Source organism: Larus michahellis, chromosome 14 (genome assembly GCF_964199755.1).
Source record: "Larus michahellis chromosome 14, bLarMic1.1, whole genome shotgun sequence".
Classification (NCBI taxonomy): Eukaryota; Metazoa; Chordata; class Aves; order Charadriiformes; family Laridae; genus Larus; species Larus michahellis.
The window spans coordinates 10679087-10690718 of record NC_133909.1 but is presented as its reverse complement, the minus strand read 5'-3'; the positions used below and the strand labels follow the sequence as shown (position 1 = coordinate 10690718).

The 11632-nt window shown below is 59.8% G+C and overlaps 1 protein-coding gene across 5 annotated transcripts in view; it reads left to right on the top strand.

The window, feature by feature from the left end:
* DNAH17 (dynein axonemal heavy chain 17) overlaps positions 1-11632 on the top strand; it is a 38949-nt gene that overhangs the window by 24712 nt on the left and 2605 nt on the right. For 4 of the 5 annotated variants that reach the window (XM_074607249.1, XM_074607247.1, XM_074607246.1 and 1 more), the window contains 24 exons: positions 55-216; positions 722-955; positions 1138-1302; positions 1412-1507; positions 1600-1817; positions 2062-2269; positions 2597-2712; positions 3054-3246; positions 3362-3597; positions 3894-4016; positions 4692-4896; positions 5402-5566; positions 5704-5844; positions 5989-6159; positions 6348-6470; positions 6996-7189; positions 7320-7468; positions 7611-7738; positions 8084-8311; positions 8867-9058; positions 9726-9905; positions 10246-10428; positions 11044-11226; positions 11486-11629. In XM_074607249.1, the coding sequence (XP_074463350.1) occupies positions 55-216; positions 722-955; positions 1138-1302; positions 1412-1507; positions 1600-1817; positions 2062-2269; positions 2597-2712; positions 3054-3246; positions 3362-3597; positions 3894-4016; positions 4692-4896; positions 5402-5566; positions 5704-5844; positions 5989-6159; positions 6348-6470; positions 6996-7189; positions 7320-7468; positions 7611-7738; positions 8084-8311; positions 8867-9058; positions 9726-9905; positions 10246-10428; positions 11044-11226; positions 11486-11629 (4137 nt within the window). The remainder of the gene's footprint in view (positions 1-54; positions 217-721; positions 956-1137; positions 1303-1411; positions 1508-1599; positions 1818-2061; positions 2270-2596; positions 2713-3053; positions 3247-3361; positions 3598-3893; positions 4017-4691; positions 4897-5401; positions 5567-5703; positions 5845-5988; positions 6160-6347; positions 6471-6995; positions 7190-7319; positions 7469-7610; positions 7739-8083; positions 8312-8866; positions 9059-9725; positions 9906-10245; positions 10429-11043; positions 11227-11485; positions 11630-11632) is intronic. The other variant, XM_074607248.1, reaches the window with a different exon arrangement.

Below are 11632 nucleotides of genomic sequence, written 5' to 3'. Positions count from 1 at the left end.
TGCCCCCCCCCCCGGCAGTGGGGACACCCCGCTCACCCGCGCGCTCTGCCCCAGGTCATCCTCTGCTTCTCCCCCGTGGGCTCCACGCTGCGCGTGCGGGCGAGGAGGTTCCCCGCCGTGGTCAACTGCACGGCCGTCGACTGGTTCCACGAGTGGCCGGAGGATGCGCTCGTGTCCGTCAGCAGCAGGTTCCTGGAGGAAACGGGGGACATCGAGGTGAGCTGGGACCCCGGGTCGGTGCACGCCGCGCCTGTGCGCAGCCCCCTCACCTGGGGGAACTGGGGAAACTGGGCTGCTGCGGGGAATGACCTGCGCCGCCGCTGCTCTCCTTGTTGCAACACGGCCAGGATGGGGCCTGGGTGACCCAGGGTGCTGGGGTAAGCTCACAGCCACAGCCTGCAGCCCCACACCATGCAGGCGGGGACGAACCTTTCCTCGTTTCTCGTTTGTCCCTAAAACACCACAAATAACAGCCTGGGAACAGCAGCGTTTCCCCGGTGCAGCCCAGGTTGATCTGGGGGATCGGAGTCAGGAAACCAGAGCTGGGCTTAAGAACCAGCGTCCTTAGTGCTGTGACCACCCACGTTCCTCCGCCGCAGGCTGTGCAGTTTAATGAAAAGCGGCGCTTTGCCGCCTGGCCTCTGCGGCTGGACGTGGTTCTGCCCCAGCGTTGGCACCGCGTCCTCGTGCACAGCGGGTCGCTGTCTGTGCTCCTGCGCAGCCCGAGGTCAAGCTCTCCATCAGCCAGTTCATGTCCCACGTCCACATGAGCGTTAAGGAGATGTCCAAGACCTACCTGGCCATGGAGAGACGCTATAATTACACCACGCCAAAGACCTTCCTGGAGCAGATAAAGCTCTACCAAAACCTGCTGTCGAAAAAACGGAGCGAGCTCACCGCCAAGATCGAGAGGCTGGAGAAGGGGCTGATGAAGCTGCAGAGCACGACGTCGCAGGTGCCTGCCCACAGCATCGCGCCTGCCGTGGGTCTGACACAGGGGGCGAGAGGAGGGCGTCCCCACAGGGTGGTCATGGTGGCCACAAGGTCCCCGAGCCATACTGAGCCCCCGCTGCGAGGCCGGGCAGAGCTCGGCAGGATCAACCCTCTGATCTGCTCCGTTTCTCCCCCAACATCAAGGTGGATGATCTGAAAGCCAAGCTGGCAGTCCAGGAGGCAGAGCTGAAGCAGAAGAACGAGGACGCCGATAAACTGATCCACGTGGTGGGCGTTGAGACAGAGAAGGTCAGCAGGGAGAAAACCATCGCTGACGAGGAGGAGCTGAAGGTCCAGGCCATCAACACGGTGCGTGGCACTGGGCCGGTGCCCACCGCGCCGGGGTCCGACACGGAGCGAGGCAGCGCGAGCTCTGTCAGCTCCGGCCGCTCACCGTCCCATCCCCTCGTCCCCCCAGGTCGTGGCCGAGAAGCAGCGAGCCTGCGAGACTGACTTGGCCAAAGCGGAGCCAGCGCTTGTAGCCGCCCAGGAGGCCCTCAACACGCTCAACAAGGTGGGCGACCCCTCGGTGGGAAGCAGGTCCCTGGCTGGTGCCAGTGTCCCCACGCTGGGGTGATGCTCAGCAGCTCTGTGGCCCCTTCCCAGAACAACCTGACAGAGCTGAAGTCCTTCGGGTCCCCACCCCAAGCGGTGGTGAACGTGACGGCAGCTGTGATGGTTCTGACGGCCCCGAAGGGCAAGATACCGAAGGATAAGAGCTGGAAGGCAGCAAAAGTCATGATGGGAAAAGTAGATACTTTCCTTGACTCCTTAAAGAAGTTTGACAAGGAGCACATCCCCGAGGCCTGTCTCAAGGCGTTTGAGTGAGTCCATGGCTGGTTCCTGCGCCCTTCCCGGCCCCGTGCCACAGGGTCACCCTGGGCAGGGTGTCCGGGAGACCCTCACCCAGCGAGCGCAGCGCGGGTCGAAGGGCAGTGGTAGGATCCAGGCATTTGCTCCGCGCTCCCTCCCTGACACCCACGGGCAGCCCAAGCCCCAGGAGGAGCAGGACAGGGCCGCTGGTGGCTGTGGCACGGTGTTGTGGCACGGTGTGTCCTCCCGTTCCAGGCCCTACCAGTCAGACCCCAGTTTTGATCCCGAGTTCATAAAGACGAAGTCAACAGCAGCCGGAGGTCTGTGCTCCTGGTGCTTGAACATCGTTCGCTTCTACGAGGTGTTCTGCGAGGTGGAACCCAAGAGGCTGGCGCTGGAGGAGGCCAACGCCGAGCTGGCGGAGGCACAAGAAAAACTCAGTCGCATTAAGAGCAAAATTGCCGTAAGTGTGTCGTCCCCCACTCCTGCAGCCCCTGGCCCCGGGGCCAGCCGCTGTTTGCCTTGGCTGGCACCCGCCGCGACCCCATCAGCCACCAGCCATTCAGCTGTGGGTCAGGGCCAGGAGCCAAAAATGAGCGAGAAAGGTTCTTATAATTCACGTCAGCAGGAGCCCAGGTGCAAGAGCTGCGTTGTCACGACAGGGGCTGCAGCAAAGCTCCTCGGGGTGTGCGGGGCTCTCTCCTGGCCCGGCAGCTCGCTGCGGCTGCGCTGGGGGCGGGGGGGCTGGGGGTGGGGGGGGTGGTCACTGTCGGTGTGTTGTCTTTTGAAGGAACTGAATGCCAACCTGGCAGCTCTCACCGCAGAATTTGAGAAAGCTACAGCTGAGAAGATCAAATGTCAGCAGGAGGCTGACGCCACCACCCGAGTCATCACGCTGGCAAACAGGTACCGTGCAAACGCTGGTCCAGAAGCACTGGGATCATCTGCTGCCCCCCGGCATTGCTTGGTGACAATGACACAGGGGTCATGGAAGCATCAGAGACCCCCCCCATACCCTCCCCAAATTAAAAAAATCCTGAGAATGAATTGGGCCAGAAATTTGGGGGTGGAAAATGCAGCCCTGGAGCCGTGCACCCGGGGTGAGGGCAGCCTGAGCAGAGGGGGGTTAATCCCAAGGGCGATTGGCGACGGCCACCCCGGGGCATCACGGCCGAGTTGTCCCCACCCCGCACAGCACCAGGAGTGGCGGCACCGCAGCAGCCGCCATCTCTTCTGACCCGCCCCAGGCTCATCGGGGGCCTGGCATCCGAAAACGTCCGCTGGGCTGAGTCAGTGGAGATGCTCAGAGAGCAGGAGAAGACGCTGTGCGGAGACGTGCTGCTGGTCTCTGCCTTCGTGTCCTACGTCGGCTACTTCACCAAGAAGTACAGGGTCGAGCTGCTGGAGAAGCACTGGATCCCCTTCTTTGATGAGCTGGCGGTGAGCGGCCATGGGTCCCGTCCCGGGGTGCCCGGGGCTCCTTCCCCCCATGCTGCCAGCACTGAGGGGCTCCCACTCCTCCACGACCACGCACCCAATGTCCCCTCCCCGGCAGGTGCCCATCCCCATCACCCCGGGGCTGGACCCCCTCAGCCTCCTCACCGATGCCGCCGACGTGGCCGCCTGGAGCAACCAGGGGCTGCCCAGCGACCGCATGTCCACCGAGAATGCCACCATCCTCTGCAACACCCAGCGGTGGCCCCTGATCGTGGACGCCCAGCTCCAGGGCATCAAGTGGATCAAGAACAAATACGGGGAGGAGCTGCAGACCATCCGCCTGGGCCAGAGGAGGTGGGCTGGGTGCTGCGGGGCGGCCGTGGGCTCGGGCTGGACCAGCTCCCCTTCCCCTGGCACCGGAGGGGCGCAGGGCTCTGCAGGCCAGGGCACCCACGTCCCCCATGAGACCCAGGGCACCCCAGGGCAACCCCACTGATGGGGGCACCCGACACCTCCGTGGGCTCCGCGGGGCTGTGTCTGGCAGGCGCTGCAGGGTCCCCCCGGGGGGGCAGCAGCTGGAGGGCGCTCGCCCGAGCTCACCGCAGCACGCACTCGCCCCACGCCGCACCTCCCGCCCCTCTCGGCTGCAGCTACCTGGACACCATCGAGCGGGCGGTTTCCGAAGGACAGACGCTGCTGATCGAGGACATTGGGGAGACGCTGGAGCCGGTGCTGGATCACCTGCTGGGCAGGAACACCACCAAGAAGGGGAGGTCAGCAGCCCCCGCCTCTGGTTGCCGAGAGCTTCACCTGCTCTGAGCAAACACTGCTGCCCTGAAATGCCGATTTATGCCCCTTTGCATGACAGCAGCTGGGGCGTGATCCTTCCCCTGGCCTCTGGCCACATCCCCCAGTTTTCTCCAGTATGTCCCAGTGGGGATACTTGGCAGTTGATGTGACTTATTGGACTGTTCTGGTCAGCAGAGTCCAGTTCATTTAGTGATTTAAGAGCACATTCCCTGGGGCACCTGCGATAAGGTGTGATAAACTGGGAGGGTTTTCTTAGCAGCCAGGGAAGCTGTTCTGGGATGGGGCTTTTGCCGAGAACCCCTTGCCCCATCTCCCTGCCCCACGCGGCGTTGCCACCCCCAGCCGCGTCCCCGGGTCTGGCGGGGGCTGTGGGGACAGGGCTGCGCGGACGGGGCTGCACCGCGCTGCCCTCACAGGACCCTTCCCCTTGCGTGGTGGGATGGTGCCACTGGTTCCTTCTGCTCCTCTGCCTTTGCCCTGCCAGGGCCGTTTTGGCGCTTCTGCCCTTGCTACGCCTTTTCCCGACCAGAGAAATACATCTCGAGCGGCCGGGAACAGCACGTGGGTCGAGGGGGTGTCTGTCTGTGATGAGTTATTGCCAAGCGTACAGAAATTGATTTGTTTAATTAACTGAACAGATACATTAAGATAGGAGATAAAGAAGTGGAATATCACCCGCGCTTCCGCCTGATCCTGCACACCAAATACTTCAACCCTCACTACAAGCCAGAGGTGCAGGCTCAGTGCACCCTCATCAACTTCTTGGTGACCCGGGAGGGGCTGGAGGACCAGCTCCTGGCTGCTGTGGTGGCCAAAGAGCGGCCAGACCTGGAGACCCTGAAGGTATGAGCCCAGCAGGGAGCATCCCAGGGGGGGCTGTGGTGGCTTTGCTGCAGGGAGCAGCGAGGTCTCCCCTCCGTGAGCTTGCTGCTGCTGATCGAGAGCCGAGCGAGTCCCGGTCAGAGCCTGCCATCTGCTTGGGTGGCTCTGGGTCCACCATCGTCCCGTGGAGCCTGGCGCTGCCACCGGCACGCTCGCCAGCCCGGGGAGGGCCATGTCCACCCACCTCTTGCCTCAGGCCTTCAGCGACAGCGTGAGAAACTTGGCTGGTTTCTCCGAGACCCGCAGCTCAGCTGACAGGTACCGCAGCGTGTTGTCTGGGCTGCATTTGTAAAGGGAGAATTCCTAATGAGTAGAAGATAAAGCCAGCGGCGCTGCCGATGGTCCGCAGCCTGTTGGAGGCCGTTGGTTGGGGAGCGCCCAGCGTAAGTCACGGCGACTGATGTTAGAGTTTTTGCCGCGGTCTCTTGACTGACGCGCGTCCCTCCTCCGGGCGCTGGTGTTGTAGGCAAACCTCACCAAGAGCCAGAACGAGTTCAAGATCAAGCTGAAGGAGCTGGAGGACTCTCTGCTCGCCCGGCTGTCTGCTGCTGGCGGGGATTTCCTGGGGGACACGGCGCTGGTGGAGAACCTGGAAACCACGAAGCGCACAGCCATGGAAATCGAGGAAAAAGTAAGCCAGCTGCCCCGGGGCTGGTGCTGCGGGCAGCGGGAGCTCTCCTGGACCGCACCGGGCACCCAGCGGGAGGTTGGGTGCTGCTTTGGCACGTGCCAGGATGCTGGATAACACCCGCCTCCGTGTGTGTCAAGGTGAAAGAAGCCAAAACCACCGAAGTTCAAATCAATGTCGCGAGAGAAAACTACAGGCCGGCGGCAGAGCGAGCGTCCCTGCTGTACTTCATCCTGAGTGACCTCAACAAGATCAACCCCATCTACCAGTTCTCGCTCAAGGTAGACGTGGAGCAAGGAGGGAAGCAGTTTGTACGGGCAGGACGGGGCTTGGGGGATCTTGGCGATCCGGTGTTTCGGCGCTGATGCTGCTCACAGGACAGCCAGCAGCCCGGGCGCTGAGCTGCCCGCCCCGCTCTTCCTCAGGCATTCAACGGGGTCTTTGAGAAAGCCATTCAGCGCACGGCCCCCGACGACGACATCAAGCAAAGGGTGATCAACCTGACAGATGAGATCACCTACTCGGTCTATACGTACACCGCGCGGGGACTCTTCGAGAGAGACAAACTCATTTTCCTGGCCCAGGTTGCCTTCCAGGTAACGCGTGCAAGTGTCTGGGGCTTGTTGTATAATACTGGACATGAATTTATGTGGCTTTAGACAGGTTCTTCTCTTATTTCTGTGCTGCTGCTGGATGCTCAGTAGCTTCTTGCCCGGAGCGCAGCCCCTCGTGCCGCGGCCACGTGTGCCAGGGCGGTTGTGACGCTGCGCCCTCAACTCGCCAGGTCCTGGCAATCAAGAAAGAAGTGAACCCAGCGGAGCTGGACTTTCTCCTGCGCTTCCCTTCCAAGGCCGGCGTTGCTTCCCCCGTGGACTTCCTGCAGCCCCAGGGATGGGGCGGCATCAAGGTTGGTCTGCATGGTTGCCCACTGTGCCAGGGCGAGGCCAGCACGGCCCCCAGCACAGTGGGGCCGGGGTCACAGCGGGAGCTGTGTGACGGCAACGTGCTGGGGTGCAGGGGTCCGCGCTCAGCCCTGTGGCAGGCGGTGGGGTCAGCCATGGAGCTGAGGCAGAGACAGCCGAGGGGGGCCGCTCGTGCCGGCGGGAGGAGGCAGCTGGCGAGGTTGTGTCTTGGCAGCATTTTGGACTGTCAGTGTCCCCCGTGAACCCCGCTCCTCCCCCGTGAGCACGGGGGTGTCCGAGCGATGCCCCGCCAGCCCGTGTGCAGCGTCCCCGTTTCACCGGGCACCCCAGGGATGCCTCTGGGACCCCTGACGTGGCTGTGCCCCGCGGAGGGTCCTGCCGGGGCTGTGGGACCCCTTGGGGCTGGGCTGCAGCACAGCATCATCCGCACGGCTCCACGGGGACCCCCAGCCTGGGGGTCCCAAGGGTGAGCAGAGCCCAGGAGTGATTTTGCCATGTGCGACCTGAAGGTGCTCTCGGAAATGGAAGAGTTCAAGAACTTGGACAGTGACATCGAGGGCTCAGCAAAGCGATGGAAAAAGTTTGTGGAGTCCGAGGTGCCGGAGAAGGAGGTGTTCCCCAAGGAGTGGAAGAACAAGACGTCCCTGCAGAAGCTGTGCATGCTGCGGTGCATGCGCCCGGACAGGATGACCTACGCCATCAGGTGTGATGGCACCTGCCCGCGGCATGTGGCACGGTGACCTCCTGGCAAGAGCCCCGCGGTGTCACCGTGCCGGCGGCACACAGTGACCACGTTTGTTCCTAACTCACGTTATGGTTTTATTTTTCCACAGGAACTTTGTGGAAGAGAAGATGGGGAGCAAGTTTGTGGAAGGAAGGAGCATCGAGCTCGCCAAGGTGTACAAGGAGAGCAGCCCCTCCATGCCCATGTTCTTCATTCTCTCTCCTGGCGTCGACCCACTGAAAGACGTGGAGGTGCTGGGTGAGCCGTTGCCCCCTCCTCGGCTGGCACAGACCATGGGGGCTGGTTGGGCCAGCAAACGGCCAGGGCTGCGCAGCCCCGTTTCCTATTAATACTAACGAAAAAGGCGTCTCACGCCGCGGCGGGTTCCTCCCCTCCCCAGGCAGAAAACTGAACTTCACCATCGACAACGGGAGGATCCACAACGTGTCGCTGGGACAGGGCCAGGAGGTCGTGGCAGAACGGGCCCTGGAGGTGGCGGCCACACAGGGCCACTGGGTCATCCTGCAGGTGGGTGGGAGACACTGGGCCACACCGCGGGGCACACGGCCCGGCCGACAACTGGGAAACGGAGAAGGGCCACAGAGTAGGAGACCAGCAACAGAGAGCGGAGCCCAAAAGCGCAAGAGGCCGTCCAAAGAGGATGGCAGCCCTGCAATGGGGGCACAGCGTTTCTCATGGTGTGCCCCACGTGAGGGCAGTGACACTGCCCACGTTAGTCGGGCGTCCCCAGCCCAAATGGCACCGGGTTGGGCTGCACCTTCTCTCTGGAGACACAGTAGGAATGCGGGGGGGAATGAGTGATTCCCAAGGCTGTACTTGAGGCCAGGCAGTACAGGAGGGTTCCTGTTGCAGAACATCCACCTGGTGGCCCGGTGGCTGGGGACGCTGGAGAAGATGGTGGAGCAGTACAGCCTGGGCAGCCACGCCGACTACCGGGTGTTCATGAGCGCCGAGCCAGCCCCCAGCCCCGAGGCGCACATCATCCCCCAGGGACTGCTGGAGAACGCTATCAAAATCACCAACGAGCCGCCGACGGGCATGTACGCCAACCTGCACAAAGCCCTGGACCTCTTCACCCAGGTACCCTCGCCGTGGCCGCGCCAGGCACAGCCGGACCATTCCAACCATTCTGGGTCCGGTTCCTCTCCGGCTCTCCCCGTCCCTGGGGTCTCACGGCTGAGCATCTCGGGGGGTGTCACTGCAGACAAGGACACTGCGCAGGGAGCCAGCCCATCCCCAGATACGTCCTGGGTGCCCAGAGCCCCCATCTGTCAGGACATGATTTAGGGGCGACCAGAGCTGCCCCAGGGCTCCAGACCCAGGCAGGGTGCGGAACCACCGGTGCCTTTCCCACGGCCCAGTGTTGGGCTGCTGCAGCTTGGGGCCATGAACAAGCCACCTCGGCTGTCAGCAGGCTGTATAAAAAAAACTCCTAATTTTTTTATAAACAGATGAGCGCAAAAATTAACCAACTACCAAATCTTTAAAAGATAATTTTATGCTTTTTTTTTTTTTAATAAACAACTTATTATTTTCCTTTGCCATCATCTCTTCACTTTCTCCAGTAGCCGAATGGCTGATAGCGATAGTCACTCATTCACTTGCAAAGCCACTCTCGTTTTTATTCCGCTGCAGGACACGTTAGAGATGTGCAGCAAAGAAATCGAGTTCAAATGCGTCTTGTTCGCGCTCTGTTACTTCCACGCGGTGGTGGCCGAGCGGCGCAAATTTGGCACTCAGGGCTGGAACAGACCTTACCCCTTCAACAACGGTGACCTGACCATATCCATTAACGTCCTGTACAACTACCTGGAGGCTAACCCCAAGGTAAGGGATTTAGAAAGCGACCGTACCTCAGCACAATACACACTAGGAAAGTCAATCTTTTTTAAAAAAAAAAAAAAAAATCATCAGTTTGGCACACAAATGCCTTCCCTTGAGGAGACACAGAGGTGCCAGTAGCTCTTCCCTCCTCCCCAGGGAGCCGCAGGCCCCGGCAGGTGAAGGTGCAGAGTCCTCGGCGCAGCGGAGCTGGGAGGAAGCAGGCGTTTCGCACTGGGCTGCTCTGGCTCACGCCTTGGTGCTTTGTTGGGGTGGTTTTTTTTTTTTTTTAATTACTTTCCACCCAAAAGGCAAAGCCTGCCCTAAGGATGAAGGTGCAATGAGCAGGACTCAGGTCCACCCTTAGGAGAGTCCTGCTTTTCCCCGTGGGTCAACGTTGACCCGAAAAGAGACGGGGTGATGGGGGTTCAAAGTGGGGATGGCCGCGTCCATTCTGGGACCGGGTGAAACCTGGGGGTGAGCCCAAGAGACACCCAAGACAAGGGCCTGTGTCTTGCTCCCTTCGCTCTGCCACCGTGCCTCTGCAGGTGCGGGGTCTGTCACCTCCCTGGACGCTGGACAGACCGACCCCGGAGCCATCGCTCTGTGGGCCCCGGGGCTGCGGGGGAGCTTTTGGGAGCCACGCGGACACCCGGTGAATTTCTCCTTGTAGGTGCCGTGGGATGATCTCCGGTACCTCTTTGGTGAAATCATGTACGGGGGGCATATCACAGACGACTGGGACCGCCGGCTCTGCCGGACTTACCTGAGCGAATACGTGCGTGCGGAGATGCTGGAAGGGGAGGTGTACTTAGCTCCGGGGTTTCTGATCCCTCCCAGCTTGGATTACAAGGTAAGAAAGACTGAAGTTGCAATTTGCTGTGGAAAACCACCGGTCTGGATAAATGCTCACGAGCCTGTTAACTGATGTTAACCAAGGGGGAATGTAGGGGGAAAAAACAGTTTCAATCCCATGGAAACATGCAGAATCGCTGCAAAAATAATTCCTGTGGCTGGGGTGGTAAGGGAAAAACTTAGGTAAGACCTGAGTAAAAAACCATCTTCAATAAGCAACGCCAGCCAGCTGTGAAGCCCCGCCACCAAAAAGCGATGACGCATTTTCAAGGCTGAAGTGAAACTCGCTCCTTTGGCCTCATCTGCTACACTAACGTCAGCGCCCGCCCCGCGCTTAGGGCTACCACGAGTACATCGATGACAACCTGCCACCGGAGAGCCCCTACTTGTACGGCCTTCACCCCAACGCAGAAATTGGCTTCCTGACTGTCACTTCGGACAGGCTTTTTTGGACAGTTTTGGAAATGCAGCCCAAAGAATCAGACGCTGGAGGAGGCGCAGGTGTCTCCCGAGAGGAAAAGGCAAGTTTTACACCACACAATGACGACCTGGAGGCCAGGAGGGGACCAGCGGGGAGGACAGAGATGGGCCCACGCACAAAAGAATCTGACCTGTAATAAATAACCGATTCTTATCAGTGCAAGCAGTCACAGAGATGCCATTCTAGCCCAGCACCTACAGCCCCAGGCTGTCAGCCTGGAGAAGGGGGGCGCGAGCGCAGAGCAGCGGTCAGGGAGGTTACTCTCTGATGGGGCAGAGATGCGCCAGTGGCAAAACGTGGCTCACCTGCTGCGTCAGCACGTGGAGCAAGTTAGTAATTCCCATTCATGATGACAACTACTAAAATTACAGATATTTAAAAAAAAAAAAAAAAAAAAAAAAAAAAGTCTTCCTCCCAACTCCCTGGATTTTACACTTGAATTTCACAGTGGCTTCAGCTCTTACCTTCCTGGCTATCAAAAACAGAGCTGCAGCTTTTTAAGAGCCAAGAGCAGTTAGTAAAAGAATGGAGTATTAGTAACAGAGGAAGAAGCACAGGAAAACACAAAACCAGAAAAATATTACTAAGTTAATTAACTGTTAACTCGCAGCATTTTCCCTTAGATAAGAGCAGGTTTATGGCGTATTCTTTCCAGGTGAAGTCAGTCCTAGACGAGATTATTGAGAAGCTGCCGGAGCCATTCAACATGGCAGAGATCATGGCGAAAGCGGTGGACAAGACCCCGTACGTCGTAGTTGCCTTCCAGGAATGTGAAAGGATGAACATCTTGACCCATGAAATCAGGCGCTCTTTGAAAGAATTAGACTTGGGACTAAAGGTATGCATTAGGTGGCTGCCTAGAAAGCACCTTTCCCTGCCAAATAACTGCCCGGGATTTGCAAGTGGCTGGTGCTCGTTCCGCACCCCACCTGGCACACAGCGCTTGGCTACCCCTGCTCACGCTCTTATGCCTCCCACTGCGCCGGCTACGGCCCGGCGGGATCAGCCTCCTCCTTTGGGAGGAGTTTGAGACCAAATACTTCCGTGGGTCTCGTTTTCTTCAGATAGAACTGCCCAGACTGTTCTCTTTTCTAAAGGGAGAGCTAACGATTACATCCGATATGGAAGAGCTGGCAACCGCTCTCTTCTACGACAACGTCCCCGAACGCTGGACACGCTATGCCTACCCCTCTCTCCTTAGCCTGGGAGCCTGGTACGCAGACCTGCTCCTTCGGATCCGGGTG